General features: G+C 48.1%; 1 protein-coding gene across 1 annotated transcript in view; it reads left to right on the forward strand.

The window, feature by feature from the left end:
• The first annotated feature begins 2,136 nt into the window (after positions 1 to 2,136).
• The window catches only part of AKAP12 (A-kinase anchoring protein 12), a 109,645-nt gene continuing 86,974 nt past the window's right edge, over positions 2,137 to 24,807 (forward strand). The window contains exon 1 of the mRNA XM_058289694.2: positions 2,137 to 2,342. Within this exon, the coding sequence (XP_058145677.1) occupies positions 2,214 to 2,342 (129 nt within the window). The 5' untranslated portion in view covers positions 2,137 to 2,213. The remainder of the gene's footprint in view (positions 2,343 to 24,807) is intronic.

The raw sequence follows: 24,807 nt of genomic DNA on the forward strand, positions 1-24,807 counted from the left end.
AAAGAGTAATTTTCCAGTCTACAAAAAGGATGGGAAGGATTTTTTGGTGAGTCCAGAAACCAAAGGTTGTTCTGTGTGTGGTTTTGTGAATCTCTAAAGGAGCCTGCTATTCTTAATACCCCCTTAATCAAAGAGCCGTTTCAGGCAGAATAGGGAGTACTAGAATGTGCACATTTCTTAAAATAACATTTTGCTTTTAAAGAACCAGAATATGAGCATTTTTCTCAGAGCCCTGGGAGCAGACACAAAGCAAGCCGTTGCTTATCTAAACAGCATGGGTGGCATAAGGTGACTTAAAATCTTTTGACCTTGTAATCCTTTCTGGAAATTCAAAGGCTAGAAGATGTGAAAAACTTTGTTGAGAATTTCCCAAGAGGCAAATAAATATTATCTCACAGAATGGGGAAATTTTGATAGTGTTTGTACTACATATGGATACATTTTCGTATGTGTTGACGTTCGTTATTCTCAACTAGAATTTCACAGCGATGTTAGCTCCGACGACTCTAAATGAGAGCTAAATGTCCCTCCTCGCTGGCATCCCTGAGAAGGAGACAGAAAATGCTTTCAAAAGCTGCTTATGGGAGGGGAGGGAAGTGCTGTGCAGTGGTTAGGGGCGAGCTTTGAAGTCAGATGCTTGGGTGGATGTCCCCTTTCCATGTGCCAGCTGTGGCATCTTGAGCACGTGCCATCATTTCCCCCGGGGCCTCCATTTCCCCCTCCCCAATTGGTAAACTGAGCATAACAGTATTGCCTCCAGAGGGTTTTTGTAAGGAATAAATGCGATTATATAGGCAACGTGCTTTGAACAGTTGCCTGGGACAGAAAAAAAGCACTCATGTTGAAAAACAGGCAAGATGTAAGTGAAAATGGGTGAAGCGCTTATAAATTCCCAGGACCAAGCATTCTGCGAATAGGCTGTTTAATAAATTCCAGAGAAACTGGCCCTTCGAATAGGAGCGATTAATGCAGAAAACGAAATTTTAGGCTGGACGCACAGCTGACGTGACCCCCAAAGTGCCATTACCATGCCTGCACTCAATTAGGCACAAAACGTCCCAGTGCTGAACCCGGCTTGCACCCAAGGCCCCCTCTAGTTTTCCACGACCTGGGTATGGATATTTACTTGGTGTCCAGGGTCAAATATTCCGAAAGATTAGAGATTCCACTCGTGAAAACCAAGACCTTTCATTGCCAGTTGGAGCTGGGATGGTTTTTTATCTGTCAGCCCCAACAACCTCCTAGCCCATGTGCCAAATAATCCAGCTGGAAATTTCATTTAGCTCAAATATTTATGGGCTGCCAGCTGTGTTCTACAATACCTATTCGATTCAAGAGGATGAAGGGGGAGAAGCGGCCTCCAGCCCTGGAGGAGGACGCAGGGTAAATGAATTGTGCCAGCCAGGTCTGGGCGTCCTAAGAGGCCAGGGGCGCGGCTGGGTCCTCTCCAGTCTCGCGCCCGGGTCCCCTGGGCGCATCTCACCCCGCAGCTGGCCCCGGGAAGGAGGGCGGCGGGTGGGGTTCACCCGAGCCGCTGCCATCGCTGGCCCTGGGTGGCGGGAGCGCTTGGTCACCTCCTCCCGGGGCCTCCTGCCTCCAGCCCTCTGCTCCCGGCGCGCGCCCTAATATGGCCCGACTGGGGCGGAGCAAGGGGCGCTTGTCTTTCTCCTGCGGCCGGGGACGAGGCAGGTCCCCACGATCGGGCTCAAACGCGATCGCAAGGAGGGCGCGCGGGGATCTGGGCGCGTGGCAAGTCCCTGCCTTGGGTGATCCATCCCTGAATAGAATCCAGCGACCCCAGGGTCCCCGGAGGCTTTCCGCAGCCCCTCTTTTCTTGCTGTCCCCTCCTCTTCTGCAACTCTCGGCGTCCCCGCGGCCCTGGACCCCTTTTCCACCGGGGGCGCCCCGGGGCCCGGCTGGCTGCGCCCCCGATCGGGGCAGGCGGGGTGGGGAGACGCTGCGGCTGCAGGGCGTGGCCGGGCCGCGCTCATGTGACAGGCGAGGGGAAAACAAGGGGCGGGAGGGGGCGGCCCAGAGGTGGCTTTTTTTTTTCCCTTTCCCTCCCCCTTTTCTTTTAAGGAGTTCGCGGGAGCGCGGTCGCCTCAGTCGCTGCGCAGCGCGCCGGGAGCGGGCGGCAGGAGGAGAGGCGCGTCCGGCTGCGGGTGCCCGCGTCCCCGCGCGCGGGGAAGGTGCGGGAGAGCCGCGGGAGAGCCATGGGCGCGGGCAGCTCCGCCGAGCCGCGCAGCCCCACGCAGCCCGAGGCTGGGGGCCCGGCGCCCCCCGAGCCCGAGGCCGGCGCCCCGGGGGACCCCGCCGCCGCCGCCGCGGACCCCGCCGCCAAGGTACGAGCGCCGGCCACCTGCCGGGGTGGCGGAAAGTGGGGGTGGGTGGGGGGGCTTGGGGTCCTCCACAACTTGGCGTCCGGGCCGGCTCGGCTGCAGACTCTTGGGCACCGACCCCTCGGGAGGCTTTTGGGGTTCCCCCTGCGCGGGGTAGCGACCGGCGCCTTTGTCGTGGGTCCCCAGGGGAGGCGACTGCGCCATCCGCAGTGACAGAGTGCGCCCCTGGTCCCGCTCGCCCCGCTCCACGTTCCCGCGGAGGCAGAGGAGCCGCGCCTGCAGGGGACCGCCCCGGGCATCTCGAGCCCCCCGTCCCCAGGGGCGCCAAAGCGAGCAGGTGGCGGTGGCCTGGGCTGGCCCTGGCGACCGGCCCCGCCCTGCGCCCCCCCAGGGCTGCCCTTGACAGCATCTGCGCCCCGGGGCGCACCCGCGTCCTCCTGCGCCATCTGCACCCGAGGCGCCCGGGATCCGAACCCGGTTCCCGCCCAGGGTGGGTACCCCGGCCTCCTGCGGCAGCCGCGCCCGGGGTGCCCCGCGTCGCTACCCAACCCTGCCCCGGGGGGTGGGTTCCTCAGGGCTCCTGCTGCAGCCGCGCCAGCAGACACCGCCGCCTCCCCGTGCGGAGCACGGCGGCGCAGCCAGAGGACCCGGGCAGGAGCTGCTTTTCTAGAAGGCACGGCAAGGTTTGCCAGTAACACAGCATCTCCCTCTCCCTTAGCTGGTGGCCTGTGGACTCAGTTGGATAAACAAAATCCCGGACCAAGGAGGGGTCGGGGCACACGCCGGCGTTCCCTGCTGCCCGGTCCTCCGGAGGCCGAGCTGGACTCGGGCGTTCTAGAAATATTGGCTACTAGAAATATTGCCTGTTAGTCGCCTCAAGGCCCCAGCCGCCGAGATTGTGCCCTGCCCTGGTCGCCGGCGTTCAGATGCATTTTCCAGCACGTGCGTTTGCCTAGCAAGACTCACGCCCTCCTGTTTTGTGAAATCTTTGTAGGTAACCCTACCTTTAAAATCCTTGGCCCCCCGTTGAAAGATTAAAACTATGGGAGAACCTTCAAGAGTTTGCCCGGAGGTGTAGACGTTTGCAATGAAGAAAATCCTGACATCTCCGTAAATTTCACAAAAATAGGCCCTCCTTGCCTGCACCCCTTGAAGCTGTCAGAGCCATGCTAGTCTGCCCTTGTAGCTGTCGTTTACCCCCCAGTGGGTAACTCCAAACTGCTGGCGAAGCCCAGAGCCCTTAGAGGTGTAGACGCAAGCACGAGCTAACGGTGCCCGGAAGAGCTAGATTTTCTAAGAAGCGGCCAAGAATAAGACTAAGTGTCGTCTTCATACTATGGTACATCACTTTTGATGCCAGCTACCGTCAAAATGGCTGCTCCGCCGGTGTTTAGATTTCCAGTGGGGAAAGTAATTTTAAGGTTGTGAATCGGGGAGCACTTTTATTTTGGGCTTTTATCATCCATCCTGTGCTTTTGAACTGTTCACCTCGAAACGTGTTCTTATTCCCTTCCCAGGAAACTTGGATTCTTCTGTTTAAAGTATCCCCCCCATTGCCTTCTCTTTGTCCTCCTTTTAGCCCTACCTCCTCCCTCTTTCTTACTCACCGCCCTCCTGAGAGAGCCAAACTACTCCTTTAAAATAAATGATTCTAATGACATCCAGAAGAGCCCTGGACTGGTTGGCATACTGCCCGGTTATCAATTTGGAGACAAATCAATATGCTTACATAGATCCTTGGAAGGGGGGCAGTTTTTCATTTCACCTGGCAAAATGTATCACGCAGGTTTTGAAGACTTACGTCTTGCTCAGAAGGACACCCCAGTTAAGGATGACTCAGCAGGTGACTCCGAGCCCCACAGAGCCCCAACACCTGACTTCTCAGTAATCCCACCCGTAGCACCCAGGGCCCTTCTTCCCAGCAGTGGGCTTTGGTGGCTGGACTGAGAAGAGTTCTCCCACTGTTCCCGGGGCGGGGGGCCACACCTGGCTTGGCTCACACCAGGTGTGCTCCTGGGAAGCCCGATGCTGGGGGTGCGTGAGGCTCTGGGGAAGTATGTGTGCAAAGGCGAAAGGGAGGGTGTTTTCGTTTGCTCGGCTGCTGCAGCCAACGCCAGGAAATGGATGGGAATTTATGAGCTTAGAGTGTTGAGGCCCGGAAAATACTCACATCGAAGGCCTCCTCCAGGCAATGCCTTCTCCTGGCTGCCGGCCATCCTTGGCTTCTTCTCTGTTGGTTTCTCTCTTCTCGTCCCTGATTTCTTGCCTTCCACGTCTTGCTTCCTGGGCTTTCTCTCTGGGTGAATTTCATTCTCTTGTGAAGGACTCTAGTAACAGGATTAAGAGCCACCCTGATTGTGGTGGGCCACGCCTTAGCTCAAGTAGCCTCATCAAAAGGTCCCACCTACCATGGGTCCACACCCGCAGGAATGGATTAACTCTAAGGATGTGTTTTTCTGATGCCCACAGCTTCCAGCCTCTACAGATAGTTTTGGCTCTCGGTTTTAAATGGAGACTGGCGAATTGAGCAATGCCTTAGCTCATCTACACTTCTGCCATTTAACCTGTGGTCATCTCATTGTCATTGGATCAGATGAGCACCCAGTCAGGTCTGTTTGGTTAATTAAAGCAAGTGAATTCTTTGACAAAAAAGGTCAAGTTTGGGGACTTAGGCTTCTGTTTTTCTAGCAACACTCTGGCTTGTTAGCACTGCAATTTCGAGTTGCCTTTCCTCTCAAAGAGACAAAGATAGTAAATTCAGGTAGTTCGAATGAGACTACTTCCATTGAATTTGGTTGGGAATTACATCCTGAGCTTTCTTGATTGGATCTCTGGATTTAGGGAGGGTTGGACCAATAGATTATTTTTTTTTTCCTTCCTGGGTAGTATGCTGATCATAAATTAAAGGCTAAGGTGTTTTGTTTGGTTTTTTTTTCTACCTACATGATGCTTCTATCATAAAATTACTGCCTATTTACCAATCCAGTTCTTTTTTTTGCTAATTACAGTTACCAGTAAGGCACTGAGTAAATAACTGTCCATGTCGCAAAAGATGTTGCTCTAATTATCACTCCAATCTAGTCGAAATGGAGAGTTAAACTTTTGATGACTTAAGCTTAACGATTAGATGTACTGACGCTGAAGTCTGGGTACTGTCTCTGGGGAATTTCTGTAAGATGGAAGGAATCTGTCTCCCAGGCACTCTTTTACAATCTTTGTATGTAAACGTTATATGGGGGAAATGACTCTATCTGAGTTGCTTGGTTTATGTTAGCGCCTCGGCTGTTTTTAGGTCCCTTAGGAGACAGAAAGATTATACCTGAGCCCAGGTGGCGAAATGGAGCCTCACACTGCTCAGTCGTCTCTTTTTAAGTCTTTGTTCTCGCTCCGGTGGCCATATATGGTTGGTGGACCACGGCACATTGACTTCCACGGCGGGAGCCAAGGTCTAGGTTAAGCCTGGACAGGTGGTCCCAGATCCCTCTGAATTACCCTTTTTGTATTCGCTGCTGTCCTCACTGACCGCAGAGCCTGGCAGGAGACAACAGTCAGGTGCAGTGGCGAGCCCTCGGCAGGTGGGAAGGTGGGAATTCTTCTCAGTCTTTGGTGCTGTGGTTCCGTTTGGTTACAAGAGCCAGGAGTCCCCATCACTGCCTAAGGACGTCCTCAGAGCAAAGAGTCCGTCGCCTGATTCGTAGATTTCAGGATGCTCTGCCTCTCCGTGAGTAGACGGGCAATTGAGCTGGCCAGGTGTGCGGTGGATTTCTCCCCAGCCTGAGGAGTGACCTGCTTCTCCTCTCCCCCCCACTTTACAAAACAGGAATGCGAATGCAGCTGACTTGAAAGGGACCGTGTCACCTGGTTTTTGACACTAAAGGGCCAGAGTTCAGGGTGAGTAGGAGAGAATATGTTAATAGCGAGGTGTTTTATTTTACCTCTATTCCTGTAGATTTTTCCCAGATGAGAAGTGCTGCTTTCTGATAGGAGGTGTAGGTGTGAGGATGGGGTCATCTGGGGTAGCCTGTGAAAACTGGAGGGTCTTTTAGGCAGGTGCATGGGTAGGTTTATGGAGAGGGCCAAGACTCAAGGGGCCACCTTTTTTTTTTTTTTAAGATGCACTGGAGATTGAACCCAGGACCTCGTACTTGGGAAGCAGGAGCTCAACCACTGAGCTATACCATGTGTCCATCCTTTTTGAATTCACCATAGGTTGACTGTTAAATTGAAGTTACAAGGATCGTTCTAGTTTGGTGTTTTATGGGATAATGAATAAAATGGAAATAAAATGCCTCGTTCTACAAGGCACCATGAAATTGTTCCTTTTTACTTTTCTTTGTCAGATTTTAACACCCGTTCAGGGCTTATAGAATACCGCTGAAAGCAAAATCAAGCTCGAGGTGCCCGTCCTTGGCCTCTTTCACTCTATATGCTGTAGCCACTCGAAATGAGAAATTAGAACTTGGGAGTGCACGGGGTTCTGAGAAAAAACAGTTCTCTTATCTCTTGGAAAAAAAACAAAGCTGAATGTCCTTGAACCCAACTCTTAGTTCTCTGATAACAAGAAGGAGAGAAATTGGAATTTAGAGTAAATTTCATTTGAAAACCATACAGGAGAAAAATATGAAAAAAGTTGGAAAGAAGAAATACTCTCTTAAAAATGTGTGTGCTTATTGTCAATAAGTTCTTGAAAAATCTATATTTATAATTATTCGACTCTTCTAGTTAGCTATTGGGTCATTTCCCTGCAAAGTGGCATTCTACTAGAGAGTACAAGGGAGGGATTTTGTCCCTAGACACAATTCTGCTGTTTTCTGCTCATTCATATGTCTAAAAAGGGTTGAGGTGAAGATATTAATAATCTGTAATAAATTTCAATTTGCTTACCTCATTTCTTATGAAAAATTGCGTTTAGTTGCTTGAAGCAGGCTGTGCATCTGACATTATCCCTCTTGAATCATAAAAGCTTTGAATGATGATCAAAAGCATTTGTTTACTCTTATTACAGTGCCTTTTATTTAAAGTACTTCTGTAAAGTCTGTATTTTTTCAGATGTTAGTGATCGAGAACCTTACTTTGTAGAATAGAGTCAAAAGTGAAATTCTCTTCATAAGGGACTCATGGTTGACAGTAGTTTTAAACCAATATTTGGGGTTCCTTGCATATTCTTTCAAAAACTTTATGCACATGCAAGAATATAAAATTAGCCCCTTCTTTTTTCTTGTCTTTTCTCCTCTTTTTTTCTCTTTTTCCTTTTCTTTTAAGAATGCTGTGTCTGTAATGGTGTGGGGCTAAGGTATAAAGGGCAGAGAGAGTAAGATCAGGGCTCCGTGAAAATAAAACTCAGAAAACACTGGGAGGAAGCCACTATGACCGTGGGCTCTTCCACAGCTGACAAACACGAAAAGGGTGTAGAGAGCCAGCCCAGGCTGTGGAGCTGGAGGTCCCTCTTCAGTCCCCCTGAGTCCTGAGCCCGTCGCCACCCCTCCAGTAGGCTATTTCATGGAGGCTATTTCATGGAGTCCTCGAGCCTCCTCCCTCCTTCCTCTAATCACTGATCCACTGTTAGAAATGACCTAACAACAAGGGAAAAAATATATACGAGTATCATCCCAAAACATCAAAAATAACTTCAGGCTCCCTATCACTGCCCTTGCCCAAACCTGCCCAAACCACAAACACTCATTAACAGAATCCAACAAGGAGGACAACATGAGGAGAACACACAAACAATAACCTCAGAATTTAAAACAAAAACAAAGAGGTCACGGTCATTTAAACATTTTTTTAAATACAGAGAAAGTAGAATCAGGAGTTCTGGATAGCAGGAGGGGCACACTCGCAGTTTCTAGTACGTTGCACTAAACTTTCTATCATAGCAACTGAGGAACAAGAGCTACCTGTCCAGCCAAACCCTTCTAGAGGGTCAGTGGGCTTGGGGCTAGTTTCACATCGGCTAAGCCTATTCTCAGGTTAGTGGCAGTTTTGGCATTTACTCATTTATTTCTTGCCACCCCCTTGTTTGCATTTGCCATGACCGTTCATTGTGTGCTCCTTTTCTACTACTTAGAAGGCACCAGGAACCACACTTGGGAACTCCCATGTGGGAGGAAGGCGCCTTATTGCTTGAGCCACCTCCACTCCTACTTTATTGTATCTCTCATTATGTTTTCCTCCTTGTCTCTTTTGTTGCGTTATCTTATTGGATCCGCTCGCTGTCTTGCTCGTCTTCTCTAGTTACTTATTTACTTTTTAAGGTGGTACTGGGGATTGAACTCAGGACCTTGTACATGGGAAGCAGGTGCTTAACCACTGAGCCTTATCCACTCCCTGCTCGGCTTCTCCAGGAGGCACTGGGAACCAAACCCGGGACCTCCCATGTGGTAGGCAGGAGCCTGGTTGCTTGAGCCACAATCCATGTCCCATCATTTTCTTTATATCCTACCCAGTGTCTCCCAATCCCTTACCCCTTACAAAGGGGCAGTCTAGAGGTGGGAAGCATTGGGACTTGCAGTTCTGGTGTGGGCAGTAGGGGAGGGAAAGCTAGGCCCCAGTTCTAAAAGCCACAACTCCTACAGCTAGTTTTTTTAAAAATTTATTTCTCTCCCCACCCCCGCAGTTGTCTGCTCTCTGTATCCATTCACTCTGTGTTCCTCCTCTGTGTCCGCCTGTCTTCTTCTCAGTGGCACCGGAAATCTGTGTCTCTTTTTGTTGCATCATCTTGCTGCATCAGCTCTCCGTGTGTGCAGCGCCATTCCTGGGCAGGCTGTGCTTTTTTCACACTGGGCAGCTCTCCTTGCAGGGCATGCTCCTTGTGCATGGGGCTCCCCTACGCGTGGAACACCCCTGCATGGCACGGCACGCCTTGCGCGCATCAGCACTGTGCGTGGGCCAGCTCCACACGGGTCAGGGGGCCCTTGGCTTTGAACCCTGGACCTCCCATGTGGTAGGCAGATGCTGTACCTCATTGAACCACATCCGCTTCCCCCTACAGCTGCTTTTCCCTCTACCCTTCTGTCCCCTCCACGCAGCCCACCTAATGAACCCGTTTCTCTGTTCGCCAGCATTCGGCGTTCTGTCCTGATTGCCCGGTGTAAAGTAAAGAGGAGCAGAATTCCTCTTCCAGGGGGTGAGGAAGTTTCTGGGAGAAGACAGGCGCAGGATCGTGTCTCCTCGAAAGCAAAGGCTTTCTCTTCCTGTGTCCAGCTGCGCGGTTGGGTCTTGCAGAAGGAGCCCGAGTAATGAGCAAGAGGCGGACTTTTCGTAAGGACCCTGCAAATATTCCGGTGGCCTCCATTGCCCTTTTCTAGCCCAGCTTCCCGTTGTCCTGCCACAAGAAGGGAAATTACTCCTGACGCCCGGATCCCCTGGGAGGGAACTCGGACACACCAGGATGGGCAGGTCGCGCTGGACGCTTTGGGAGAGCTTTGTCCTCGCCCACCGCTGCCCTGCAGGGACAGAGCCGCGCCCGCCGCTGTGGATATGTGCCGGCCTGCGGCGGGTGCGCGCGAGGCCAGACGCCCTTCGAGGTCAGCTCTTGGCTGCTTGCAGGGGTGTCAGAGGTTCAAAGCCTGGGGGGAGTTCGAGCACCCCGGTCCTGTCCCTCCCAGCTGGCTGCAGGAGCGTCGAAAGCACCGTGTGTCCAGGGAGGGGTGCCCTGGGAGGAGAGTCAGCGTCGCCTCCACCAGCGCCTCCCAGCCTCGGCACGGGTGGCGTTTTCTGGATCATTTTGTGGGCATGGGAGGTGGTCCTGTGTGCAGCAGGATGTTTGGAATCCTCCCTGCCCTCTACCCTCCAGGTGCCAGAGCACTCCCCGGGTACGGCAGGGGAAAGGTCTCCAGATACTGCCGTGTGTCCCCAGCTGGGTGGGGAGGCAACCCAAGGGGGTTCTGCAAGGTCACGGGTGCGGCGGCCCAGAGCGCAGCCCGGGCAGCTGGGAGGAGCCCCGCGGTGGGGCGGAGGCTGGAAAGCAGGTGTCCTGCTGGGAAGGAGACCCTCAGGGGGTGTCAGCCCCGGCAGCGAGAGGGGTCAGAAGTCACTAAGGGAAGCGGATTTGGCTCAACAGATAGAGCGCCCGTCGACCACATGGGAGGTCCAGGGTTCAAACCCAGGGCCTCCTAATCCGTGCGGCGAGCTGGCCCACGCACAGTGCAAGGAGTGCCCTGCCACGCAGGGGTGTCCCTGTGTAGAGGAGCCCCATGTGCAAGGATTGCGCTCCGTAAGGAGAACCGCTCCACACGAAAAAAGCACAGCCTGTCCAGGAGTGGTGCCACACACACGGAGAACTGACACAACAAGATGATGCAACAAAAAGAAACACAGATTCCCGGTGCCGCTGATAAGCATACAAGCGGACACAGAAGAACACACAGCGAATGGACACAGAGAGCAGACAGCTGGGGGGGGGGGCATAAATAAAAATTTAAAAATTAGGAAAAAAAGAAATCAAGTCCCTCCTTTGGGACTTTGCCGGGCCGACCTCATCTTCCTCCAAATTCAGCTCAAGGGAGGCTCCCGGAGACAGTGGGGTCGTTTTTACATTGAGCCTCGGTCACATCTTGGCTTCCGAAGCTGAAGTCTAGGAGGTGGCAGGGCAGGAAAAGTCAAGTTCATGTTGCCTGTTGAATGTTCTGCCTTGCTCCTCGCCCAGCCCCCCCGAAATTCCATTTGGGAAAAAAACGACAAAATAATTAGACATTGCAGCGAGGCGGAGCAGGCAGGCTTTGCCCCTGCTACTTGTGAAAAGGGCAAGAATAGGCCCCGTGCCTGAGGGAGGCCCCCCGTCGCTTGGGTCTGCTGAAATGCTGGAAGAAGGCACGGGGTGTCCTGGGAGATGCCAGCCACTCGCAGAGCTGCAGCAGTTGGGGTGCACGTGCTGCAGAGCGAGGGGTGGCGCAGTCGCTGGGTCAGGGCTCCCATCATGGAGGCAGGCTGGAGAGAAACAGGGTGGCCCAGCCGTGGCCTTGGAATTGAACCTGAAGGCTGGCGGTGCCTCTGGCTGGGTTGGGTGCCCGTCGAGGAGATGGCACGCTCTGACGCCGAGACGCAGGAGAGGGGCGATGGGGGGACAATGCAGCCCTTTGGGTGCTAGGTCACCGTCGTTCCACCCGTGTCTCCGTTCCGTGGCCAGGCCTGTCCAGTTGGCACACATTTCCTTGATTCTGTCGTTTCTTTGGCCCACCAGCCAGTTGGCCAAGCAGGGGATGAGACGGGCAGGTGCTCCAGGGGGCTTCCTGTATTTTCCATTAAAGCGGGGGATGATGGCTTCACGTGGATACCGTCCTTGCACAGCCAACCCCTGCCCCAGTCCCCCCAAAGTCCTGAAGGATTCGGGTGCACATGACCTGGCCCGGGGGCTCCAGCGGCCAGGGGTAGCGGGAGGTGGGAGAGGCGCCCCCTTTGCAGGGTCCTGCCCCCGTCGCTTCGCCTTGGTCCCCCGCCGGCCGCCGTGCTGCTGGAGGGCTGTCAGGCCACGGGGCCAGGCTGACCCGGCCGGGCTGGGTCCTGGGCAGGAGCTTTGGCCGCAGTCCCTGGCTGGAGAGGTCGGTTCCACTCAGCCAGTTGTTTCTTTGCTCCCGTGGCCGCTGCAAAGTGGGTGCTGACGCTGGGATGAAGGGGGGCTATCTGCCGGGCCAGTGACACACGTGGCTTCTTGTGGTCGTAGCAAAAGGTGTAATCCCAGGTGTGGAAGTCACTGAGCATTTACTGTTAGGGAGCTGAGGCTAAGGAGAGGGGCAGAGCAAGAGAGGGGGGCGAGAGGGAGGGGAGGGGGAGAAGAGGAGCTAAGGGAGGGAGAGGGCACCCCCTTTCCTTTTTAACCAAGAAGATCTTGTCCCACATCAACTGCAACTTTGGGTTCTGGAGGACTTTTCATATCAGGCTATAAAGACCTACTCCCATTCTTTTTTTTTTTTTTTGAAGATTTATTTTTTATTTATTTCTCCCCAGGTCCTCCCCCCCGCATTGCCTGCTCTCTGTGTCCCTTCGCTGTGTGTTCTTCTGTGTCTGCTTGTCTTCTCATTAGGCGGCTCCGGGAAGCGATCCTGGGACCTTCCGGAGTGAGAGAGAGGCGATCACTCTCTTGCGCCACCTCGGCTCCCCTGTTTTGCTACGATTTCTTATTGTCTCTCGTCTGTGTGTCTTGTTGCGTCATCTTGCTGCGCCAGCTCTCTGCATCAGCCAGCACTCTGTGTGGGCCAGCTCGCCGTGTGGGCCGGCCTGCCCTCACCAGGAGGCCCCGGGCATCAAACCCTGGACCTCCTATATGGTAGACAGGAGCCCAATTGGTTGAGCCACATCCATTTCCCTGCTCCCATTCTTGTCAATGGCTCTATACATTTCTGTTTTATGGGTAGAAGTACCATAACTGGTTTAAGCAATCCCCTTTGTTTTTATTTAAATCTCTCCAGTCTTCGGCTATCATGAAATGACACACGGAACATTCTTGTTCAGATATTTTTGCATGTGTGCAGGTGCTTCTTTTGGATAGCCTTCTAGAGGTGAAATGGCTGGATCTAAGGATTTATATGCATAATTTTTAAAAAAGATTTTATTTTGATTTATTTATCCCCCCCCTCACCATCGTTGTTTGCATTCTCTGTCTGCTCTCTGTCCATTCGTTGTGTGCTTGTCGTCTTCTTTTTTTCCTTAGGAGGCATAGGGTACTGAACCTGGGACCTCTCATGTGGGAGGGAGGCGCCCATTGGCTTGGGTCACCTCTGCTTCCTGCTTGTTGTGTCTCTAATTGTGTTTCCTTGTTGTATCTCTTTGTTGTGTCATCCTTGTTGCATCAGTTCGCTGCACCAGTCCATCAGCTTGCCACACCAGCCCCATCACATCAGCTCGCTGTCTTGTTCATCTTCTTTAGGCGGCACTGGGCACCAAACTGAGGACCTCCCATGTGGTAGGTGGGAGCCCAACTGCTTGAGCCACATCCACTTCCCTGTGTGCATAATTTTAAATGTTGCTAGCACTTGCTAAGTTTACTTTCCAAGGAGGTTCTGCCCTTTGTATTCTCCTTTGGATCCTTTCCAGGCCTTTGCCTTGGTGGATATCAGGTTTTCTAATATTTGCCAGTCTGCTTGAGAAAGAATGACACCTCAATTTCCTTTATGTGTTTTTAATTAGAGTCAAGCGCCTTCTCCCATTTATGGGCCATATGCTTTTTTTTTAAGCCACCTGGACTGGTATTCACAGCATTAAAAGCTGTGGTTTGTTTTACTGTTAATTAACTTTTAAAGATTTTATTCCCCCAGAAATTATTCAGAAGAGGGAAAATAGCAAGTTTAAGAGTAAAAAGGCAGCTGACATAGAGTTCTGCTCTTACTTGCTCCTTTTCCTTCCCGAATTAGTAAACTCCTTTTTTAAAGAGTTTTTCTATATTTTTTTATTAGAGAAGTTGTCGATAACACCAAAAAATCATGTATAAAATAAAGAATTCCCATATATGTATATTTTTTAAATTTATTTTATTTATTTCTCCCCCTGCCCCCTGTTGTCTGCTCTCTGTGTCCATTTGCTGTGTTCTTCTGTGCCTATTTGTTTTCTCATAAGGCGACTCTGGGAACTGATCCTGGGACCTTCCGGAGTGGGAGGCGATCACTCTCTTGCGCCACCTCAGCTCCCTGATTTGCTACGTCTTCTTATTTTCTCTCCTCTGTGTCTTTTGTTACATTACCTTGCTGCACCAGCTCTCAGCATTAGGGACACTTTGCTTGGGGCAGCACTCCCACGTGGGGCGGCACCCCGAGTGGGCCAGCTCGCCATGTGGGCCAGCTCGCCCTCACCAGGAGGCCCTGGGCATCCAACCCAGGACCTCCCGTATGGTAGACGGAGCCCAATTGGTTGAGCCACATCTCTTTCCCCCATATATATTCTTCACACACCGTTTTCCCTATTATTAACACTTGGCATTAAAGTGGTACCTTTAATTCAAATGATGAAACAGTATCATTATACTATGAACTACAGTCCATAGTTTGCAAGAAGGTTCACTATGTTGTATAGCGTTGTGGTTTATTTTTTTATTTAAAATTTTTTTCTTCATTTTTAAAGAAAAAAATGTTCAAATGATAAATGTTTAAAAAATAAACGTTTGCTCGAAAACACAGGGGATTCCCATCTACCCCACACTTTTCCCCCTTAGTAAACCGTCTTTAGTCTTTAATTTTATTTGTTTGGACAGTGACCTACTTCTCCCTCTGTCAACTTTTAACTTTCTCCTCTGGGAACAATCTACAATCATCCAGTTGCCAAAAATTTCTTCATACTTCTGATCCATAAAATGTTGGAACCAGGGATTAGAGCTGCAGAAATCCACCTCCTGGGAAAAGAAGACTCTTTCCTGGGCTCCGTTCTCCTCTCCCAACAAACCGCAGCCTGGCTCTGTTACCCGGAACGAAGCTGGAAACGACGGCTCCTTTCCCAGATACCGCCAGGATCCTCTTAAGACAAATATTCAAGTTCAAAGGGTTTTGTTCTCCCTACTTTTTTTTTTTAAACGGGAAGGGGAAACTATAGTTTCATTCTGCCTAACCTCAATCCCAGTTGTAGTAAAATGCCAATTTTGTGTTTTGATTTGTAAGTGAGAGAAGCCAAAATTCAAGAAGGGGAGATGACTGCAATCTGTGGGCTGGTTTTCTGTTTGTTATAGGCAGGCTCTGCAAATTGCGAGAGCAGTGAAGGATTACATTTTCCTTGGTTCCCAAAACCGGTTGTGCGAAGCTTTTAGAGACATCCCTTGGCCCCTTCCTCTGTTATTTGAACCAGAATCCCAGGCAGTGCCAGCCTCTGGGATTCTGTAGCCTTAAAATGTACATCAGGTGTTCCCATTTGCCAGGTGTGAGCATGGCTGCCATGGAGGGGGGGGGGGAGTGGGCGGAGCCTCTGGCCTTTCCACGCAGAGGGAACAGTGCCCACGGCGGCACCGAGGCAGCAGCTTGTGGGGGTGGGAGACTCTGGAAGAGGCGCCATTGTCCACACATCTTGAGAAACGAGAGGACAGTGCTTTTCTGGTATCATGTCATTCCTTTGTTCTCTTGCATTGAAAACACCTGTGTGTCTTGTCAATGGTGCCATTTGGAGATGATAACTGTTGAGTGAAATGGGGGTCTTTACCGACCAAAGAGGTGCTGCTTGTCAGGGTTCTTTTTTTCTTTTTTAATTTCCACCCGTTGCTTCTCAAAGCTCTCCCCTCATTTGTCCATTCAAAACTTCTTTTGTGCTGGGTTACCAGGCAATAGCTGAGGACAGAGCTGATGGCAATAAACTGGTCCAAAAATCGGAAAGAAATAGAAATCTTCACTGACCAAGTGGTTGAGGATCAGAATAGAATAGGATTCTGGCTTTTCAGCCATTTATTTGCTCTTCATTCTTGTTTCCACAAGCATCCTTGACTAGTTTCTGTTAGAAACTGGGGGAATCCAAAGAAGATCTAAAGAAGAGAGAACTCCAAAAACTCCTAAATGTTAAAGTTCTCCTCTCTCTCTATGTATATATATTTAGATCTTTCATGCACTAGAAATTTTTTTCATCAAAAAATAATTTTTGTTTTTTTTAATGCCTAGAAGAAGACATCTAAATTCGTTTTCCATATGGGTTACCTATTGGGCCTAGGACCATTGATTAAACAGTCCTTCCTGTCAAAACTCATTTCCATATATGTATAAATCTGTTCATGGTCTTTTTAACTTTTTAAAATTATCTTTTCCTGTTTTATTTTCAGGAGGTACCAGGGATTCCCTCATACGTGAGAAGCAGGTGCTCAACCACTTGAGTACATGCACTCCCTTCTTTTTACTTTTAAACTTTTCTTTCTGTGTTTATTTGTACAGTACATTAAAAGCATTGGGGGTCACTAAAAATTTAGACAGTTATTATAGCAAACCTATGGTTTTTAAAAAGTTTTTAGGAGGGACTGGGGATTGAACCCAGGACCACGTACGTGGGAAGGAGGCACTCAAACCACTGAGCTATACCTACTCCCTAAAATACTTGTATATTCTATAGCTCAGGTGTTACCTGCTTCTCACGGCTCTGGCTTCTAAGTGTCAGTGGCTTTCTTGGTATTTGCTAACATGCCTTTGAAATAGTCAATCAAATGTTTTCTAATCACTTACCCTATGTAAGGCACTGTTCTAGAAGCTTTGGAAGATAGAGCTATAAAAACACATAATATTACCCCCGACAACTCATAATCTAAGTGGTGTGACCTCTCGAGGTGAATATTCACTAAGTTTGATAGACAGTAGAATTGCCGTTAGTTACTCAGGTGTTGCCCAGGCGACCGCTGTAGAAAGAAAAGAACCTTTTGGAAAGGGTTCTAGGCAATCAAAGGCCATCAGAAATGGCCCGTGAGGGGACGGTGGCCACGTGGGAGGCAGAGAGGACCTCCACGGTGGAGTGGAATGAGGGAGATGGGGGAAGTCGTGTAGGAAAGCAGTTTCACAGGATGGCGCTGTAGTAATTATCTGCAGGGGACGAAAGTTGGGCATGGGCGCAGGTGAAAATATCCGAGATGTGAACACTTGGCATTTGGTGCACCTGAGTGTCTCTAGGAGTCCCATAAGGACTTCAAGGAAGGATTTGACTTCAAGGGGTTGCTTTCAGTTTTCTATTGCTGTCGAGCAAATAACACCAAACGAAAATGATTTACAGGGAAACGGATTTGTCTCAATGGATAGGGCGCCCGCCTACCACATGGAAGGTCCAGGGTTCAAACCCAGGGCCTCCTGACCCTGACCCGTGTGGAGCTGGCCCACGCGCAGTGCTGCCCCGCGCAAGGAGTGCCGTGCCACGCAGGGGTGTCCCCTGCATAGGGGAGCCCCACATGCAAGGAGTGCACCCAAGGAGAGCCGCCCAGCGCGAAAAAAGTGCAGCCTGTCCAGGAATGGCGCCGCACACACGGAGAGCTGACACAGCAAGACAACGCAACAAAAAGAGACAGATTCATGGTGCAGTTGACAAGAATATAAGTGGACACAGAAGAACACACAGCGAATGGACACAGAGAACGGACAACGAGGGGTGGGGCAGGGAAGGGGAGAGAAATAAATAAAAAATAAAATCTTAAAAAAAAAAAAAGATTTACATCCCCAGGGAATCTTTAGAAGGGAGAGCATCACTTGATAGGACTATCGACTTTGAAACTAAAGAGGTTTGCAGCTGGCCCTGTGGTGAGTGAGGACATCCAGGAGATGAATGACGTGCCTCTAGTTGGACCTGGGTCACAGCAGAGACCCATGGGCGCTGGGGGCCCTCCAGGCACGAGAAGGGACAGGGGCATGTCGGGTGTCACGGGATGAGAGCTGAGAGCCCTGAAGGGGCTGGAGGTGTGGGCTATGGAAAATGGTAGGTGGAACCAGAAGGGAATATTAGTAGACGAGATTACGGGGTAAAATAGCTGCCACGGAGTTGAACAATTAGCAGACTGTACTGCAGCAGAATTAACTGCTAAGAGCAGGGTGCTCCTCAAAATGAAAGCACCTGATGGGAGACCTGCTTTCCTTCCATTTGTAGGCAAAGACTCTCGGTTGCTTGGGAATGCTCATCTTTACTTTCAGAGAAGGCATTTCTTCTTTGTCATTTTCCCCATCTCCAGGGCCTGCTCTTCGGCTTGTGGTTCAGAGGACGGTTGATAGTTTGCTGTTTTTCTTCATGTCTTAGCATACAGCTTCTTTTGAATTGAGCCAATTGCAGTCTTGAGTTTTGCCAGCCACGGCGGTCGGTTTTCTGTCATCACTCCCTGGTGTTGTCCACACTTATTTAAAACATGGTTCATCGCTTGGTTGATAGTTCTCCCACTCTTTGATTTTTGTTTTGTTTTTGTTCTAACTATGTGCATGTATTGGTTCTTTTCTTTGCAGTCTGATTTTTGTTTTGTTCTTACTTTGTGCCGTATTCATTCTTCTCTCTGCAGTTTGATTTTTCTCTTGTTTTTTTCTCCCACTCTTTAAAGAATATGTTGTTGTTGGTACATAAAACAAGATTGTGATGTGTTTTACGGTGTTTAAACTTTTTACATTTTCTGTAACAGTCCTGTGTGGTTATTCCTAACACAAGTATACGTTCAAGTTCAAAGCTTTTTGTCTTCCCTACTGCATCTGATGTTGGATCTTTTTGTTTTGTTTTGTTTTTATAAAGGGGAAAAACCCTGTAGTTTCATTCTGCCTAACCTTAACCCCAGTTTTAGTATAATGCCAGTTTTCTGTTTGATTTGTAAATTAGGTAAGTCAAAATCCAAGAAGGGGAGATTATTACAACCTATTGGCTGATATTCTGCTTGTTATGTGCAGACATTGCAAATTTCCAGAGTATCAAGGCATGAAATTTTTCCTAGTTCCCTAATCAGGGACTTTTGGACCAACCAGTTGCCATCAGCTAAGCCCTTAGCTATTGTCTGTTTACCCACCACAAAGGAAGTTTCGAATTGATAGACAAGGGAAGAGTTTTAAGAGACAGTGGGTGGAAACAAAAATATGAACACTGACAAGCAGCTCCTTCTTGGTCAGCAAGGAAAACAGCATTTCATTCAACATGCATTTACTCCGAATGGCACAATCTACAAGAAGCACACTCGTTTTCAACACAGTCCTTGCTGATAACTTTGTGCTAATTTAACAAACTCCTGGTAGAATGCTTTTTTAAGAAACTTTGGTTTGAATTCATCCTTCCCTTAGGTATATATGTCAAACAGTGTCATTCAACATCTAAAGCACTGAATACTATGCAAAGGTCAGCCTGGATGTAGTGTATCTACTTTGAGATTACAATTGAAATACCACTTGTTGTCGTTTCCTTGGCTGCTCAAGCAAATACCATGCAGTGTGTTGGCTCAAACAATGAGAATTTATTAGCTTATGGTTTTGAGCCCAACAAAAGTCCAAATCAAGGCATCCTCAGTGTTTTCTTTCCCCAACACTGTGGCATTCTGGGGCTGGCTGCCAGCGAGCCTTGGTCCTTGGCTTCTCCATCACATGGCAGTACACATGGTGGCCTCTACCTTCTCTTAGTTCCATTGATGTCCAGCTTCTGGCTTCCCCTTCTGTGGCTCTCTCTTCCTGCCTAGATTTCATTCGGTTGATGTTACAGATGCAGGAGTGTCCTTTGTGAGCTAGAGCAAGTGTCCGTCACTACTGCAGGGTGGTGGGAATTGGAGAAGCATGGGAAAAATACAGCTGGAGTGACCTATGGATTGTGGTTAGCAGTAATAATAGAATATTCTTGCATCTATGCCAAAGATGTACTGTGTTGATAATGGGGCAGTATGGAGAATGTGAGCCAAATGTACACTGTGGACGTGGTGACAATCAGATGATATTGCCTTATCTGTAGCAAATGTTCCACCGCAGTGTGGTGTGTCCATAGAGGGGTGTTTGGGAATTCTGCACATGCGCATGATTGTTTTGTAAGTTTACAACTGCTGTCATAAAAGATATATTTAAAAAATAATAATAGGGTAGTTTGGGGAGAAAATACACCAAATGTAAAATAAGGACTACAGTTAGTAGTAAGGTTTTAACAATATTTTTTCATAATTTTTAACAAATGTCTCACAACAGCAAGGTATTGGTGGAGGGTTAATGTATGAGACCCCTGTATGATGTTATGCATGTTTGCTTTGTAAGTTCACAACTTTTACTACACACTTATTGTTTATGTGCATTTATATATAAATGATATAAAGGTAATAATAATAGGGTGGGTTGGGGGAAAGTAGTAGTAATATTTCGACAATGCTCTTTAATCATTAGTTAAAAAGGTTTAACAACAACGCAAGATATTGGCGGTAGGGTGAGTTATCAGAGTCCTGTATGATGTCATATATGTTTGTTTTGCAAGTTCACAACTATTGTTATACACTTATTGTTTATGTGTGTTTATGTATGAGTGATATACTTCAATAAATGAATTTTTTTTAAAGAAGTGATAGGATTCCTGGACCCATCCTGATTGAGTGGGGCCATACCTTAACCAAAGTAACTTCATCAAAAGTTCCCGTTTATAATGAGTTCCCACCCACAGGGATGAATTAAGTTTAAGAGCGTGATTGTCTGGGGTACATAGCTCGCAACCCTCTGCACCAGTGCAGTACAAGCTGCACCAGGGAGGGGAGAAGTAGGATTATAATCTACAGAGATTAAGAATTAGCCAGTCTTTCAGAGACGAACTTTTAGAAATCATTTCAGAAGCGGCACTGTATTTTACCAATACTTTGACATGAGTTCCTGTCTCCTGTATTGTTAATCTACATATTTAAATGGAAATTTCTGTCCTGTTTCAGAGGAACTAAGTTACTGAAGGAAAAGCCGTGAGAAATGGCACCACTGAAGTTTACTAAATCAGTCCTGGTTATTACACCATCGACTTTTTCAATCCTGCTAAAAGCGAATTTATAAAATCGAAACCAAAAAATATTTAACTGTAATGGAGGCGAAAAACCCAGGGGAGCTGGCTTGATGACTGTTGGATCTGATATTTTTCTTTGTAAAACATCAGTCCTTAAAGTTTACTTTTCACTCCATTTGGTGACAGTTTTAGATCTGTCCTCCGACTTGCTTATAACATGAAAAACCTGTTAATTCAAATGAAGATTGGTCCCCTTTGATAGGAATTAAAGATGCTCAAAGGCCTTTAAATAGCTCAAGGTTTTGGTCCTTTGTGGTAGTTGCAGGGGACCTACAATTTTATCTAGATTTGCAACAATGACTAGAGATTTCAAGTCATTTCTGGAACTGTGCCTGATAAACAATCTCTCCGTGACAGGGAGGAATGCAAAGAATGCTTAAATATTCAGGGAAGTAGGTCATGGTTTAAAGGACTGCTTTTGTTGGAGAAAGTTTCTCAAGCAGTCCCTATTCGGGATCCTTGTAGTACTGTTTATTCCTTACCCGGGATGCGATAGTTTTAGGCTAATTAGGTGGCTGCATTCATTTCTCAGGAGGGCTTTGACTAAAAGTATATAATAGATTCACTCCTTCACTCTTACCCCCAAAAGAAAGAAAAAAATGGGGGCTACAGGTTAGTGACTAGAAAAATCATGGATATGATAAATACTTTTTTCTTTATTGTAGGAGCTTGGAATAAAAATTACTTAAAGAGTACATAGGCAAGTTGTTACAGCCTATGATGAGCAAAGGAAATTATTTAGGAAGGAAAGGGAAGTTAGACTAAGTTAGACTTAGTCGTGGACTTAGTTCAAGTTCGTGCAACCCTATTTTGCCCTGAATTTGTAGCTGGGTGCCTCGCAAGAGGCGCTGTCAGTGCAGTGCTCAAAGGCAAGAGAAAGATTCCATGCTGGGTGCGCTGAGTGCCTGCTGGAGGAGACGGAATTCCTGCTCAGTCTTTGAAGTCCGAGATGCTTGAGATAAGGAGCCTCTAAAATGAAGAGGAAAGTACCTCGCGTGCTGTGAGAAATACCGAGTGGGAAATAGTCCAGGAAAAGCTGGCAAAGCTCAGCAGATACTCGCTTTTTTTTTTTTACTGTAGGACTTTTCAAAAGCTTTATTATGTTCATATCATTCATTATGAATCTGAAAAAGGGAACTATAAGGTGCACCTTTCCCCACACACACAGTGGGAAACCCTGGGTTTGAGGAGAGAGCATAATTAGAAAGTGATGGAACAGCCTGGAGAGGTGTTTCGGGGCTGTGCTCTGGAGAATTTTGCATCCTAGGGTGAGATGGCTGCATTTATTGTGATTGGCAGTGTGAAGCCAGTAATTAATGTTGCTTGAGATGGAGCTGGGGACTCCAGATTTGACTTTTTATTTCCAGTCTCGGACTGAGAGTAATTCTAAGATATTAAGGGAAATTGTTCTCTTCTTTTTTTTTTGGAGGGGGGAGGTGGAGGTGGCTTTTCATTTCATAGAAAATGATGGAATATATATATATATATATATATATATATATATATATATATATAACTTAAATAAACAAATGTAGAGAGATTTTCACTAGTTAAAATGGAAAATATGGGCTGTGTCTCAGTTTTTTAATATACATTGTTTGGGAAGTGCCTCAGATTATCCTGAGATGATATATTTTATATTTTTAATATCCCTATTAAGTTATGTCTAGACTTGCTGATATTTTGCTGGAGGGAGGAGAGAGGAAAAAGTAGAAAATTGAGGCAATGATAAGGATAATTAAAATTGTTTGGATTGAGTACACTTTGGATTAATTTCATGGTTTGAATAATCCAGACAACTGCATTAGATTTAGATTTTATTTTCAGTCTGTAGTCAGTTTGATGTTTATAGACTCAGTTGCTGCAGCACTTAATTTGTTGTGCTTAGAGCTAAATATCCCAGCACAAGCCACATTATGCCTTCAAACTTTCCCTTAACCATATTTTCTGGAGCCAAAGACAATTGGACTACTGTGGAGTTAAATGCTGTAAATTATTGTGTTCCTCAAACGCTTTTCAGCTCCTGCAGTGAATACTGGAGGTATTGTAGCTGTATGTGAACTTGAAGGAAGATCAGGGGAAGGTCACACAGAGCCCTTCTTCAATGGAGCTGAAATTCTTCCTCCAGCAAACCAGAGTAAAGGGAAATGTTGCTTGATTGTTGCTTTTTATGGTCATGAAGAAGGAAAAATCCCCAAAGCTTATGATTCCTTTGCTATGAGTTGACCAGCTGGTTTATTTCAGCTTCGGATAAGAAGTTGGGAAAGCCACTGATTTATTTTCGCCTTGAGTCTGATCACTGATTGCCTCATAGTTTCATGACTGCAAAAGCAAATAACTATATTCTGGGATTGCAACTAAGCTTAACTTTAAGAAAGTTATTCCTTGGGAAAGCCTTAAAACGTCGGGCTCTTCTTGTTAGGATTTCATTAAGCCATCTGGCCATCTGGCATTAAGTACTGATTCTTGTGTCTTAATAAATATTTACTAATACTGTGTTTATTTTTAAGACTAGTTTTATGAGTTTAGAATACCCATTTATTGACTTTTTTCTTTGATGAAATCTTCTCTTCTTTATTCTCACACAAGGTTTTTTTTTTTTCTTTATTTCTCTCCCCTTCCCTGCCTCCCCCTCTTCCCCCCAGTTGTCTGCTCTCTGTGTCCATTCGCTGTGTGTTCTTCTGTGTCCACTTGTATTCTTGTCAGCGGCACTGGGAATCTGTGTCTTTTTTCATTGTGTCATCTTGCTGTATCAGCTCTCTGTGTGTGCAGCACCACTCATGGGCGGGTTGCGCTTTTTTTTCGTGCTGGGCGGCTTTCCTTACAGGGTATACTCCTTGCGCGTGGGGCTCCCCTACGTGGGGACACCCCTGCGTGGCAGGGCACTCCTTGCGCGCATCAGCACTGCGCATGGCCAGCTCCACACGGGTCAAGGAGGCCCGGGGTTTGAACCTTGGACCTCCCATGTGGTAGACGGACGCCCTAACCACTGGGCCAAGCCCGCTGCCCCTCACACAAGGTATTAGCACAATGTGGAAGAAGGCATGGGATCTGATGGGCTAGTTTTGTGTATACAAGTGCTCCTAGCTTGTTTTGCAGTGTATGTCTGTGTTGATTGTAAGGTTGACACCTGTAGAGAATGAACTAATAAATGCCTCGACCTCTTTCAGTTTCTCAAGGGTCAGGCACATATAGAGGAAAGTGAAGGTGACTCAAGCAATTAGGCACCTGCCCCCCACGTGGGAGGTTCTAGGTTCGATTCCTGGTGCCTCCTAATAAGAGGAAGGTGAGGGAAACGGACTTTGGCCCAGTGGTTAGGGCGTCCGTCTACCACATGGGAGGTCCACGGTTCAAGCCCTGGGCCTCCTTGACCCGTGTGGAGCTGGCCCATGCGCAGTGCTGATGCGCGCAAGGAGTGCCGTGCTACGCAGGGGTGTCCCCCGCGTAGGGGAGCCCCACGCGCAAGGAGTGCACCCATAAGGAGAGCCGCCCAGCGCGAAGGAGGGAGCAGCCTGCCCAGGAATGGCGCCGCCCACACTTCCTGTGCCACTGACGACAACAGAAGCGGACAAAGAAACAAGACGCAGCAAAAAGACACAGAAAACAGACAACCGGGGGAGGGGGGGGGGAATTAAATAAATAAAAATAAATCTATAAAAAAAAAAAAAAAGAGGAAGGTGAGCAGACAACGAGCAGACACAGTGAGTGCAAACAGTGAGCAGGTGGGGAGAAATAAATAAGTAAAATAAATATTAACAACAACAAAGAAGAAATAGGTAGCATAGTCCCTTTACTCCATGATTGTGGATTCAGGGAACTAACATTTGGTGGATTTGAGTACTTACTAGGGACTGGGCAGTTTTGGGGGGCAATTGAACATGCTTCCCCCGCCCCATGTTATCAACAGCTTATAACTTCTATGAGGTAAGTGGAATCACCCCCATTTTCCAAATGAGCCAATAAAGTGAAAATTGAACAAATAAGCAGATTTACTAGATCTCGAGCATCCTGACATAGAGGTCTCACCCCCAAAGCCCAGTTTTGGGGCTGGTGGTAATGAGACTAA

This window comes from Dasypus novemcinctus, chromosome 28 (genome assembly GCF_030445035.2).
Source record: "Dasypus novemcinctus isolate mDasNov1 chromosome 28, mDasNov1.1.hap2, whole genome shotgun sequence".
Taxonomy (NCBI): domain Eukaryota; kingdom Metazoa; phylum Chordata; class Mammalia; order Cingulata; family Dasypodidae; genus Dasypus; species Dasypus novemcinctus.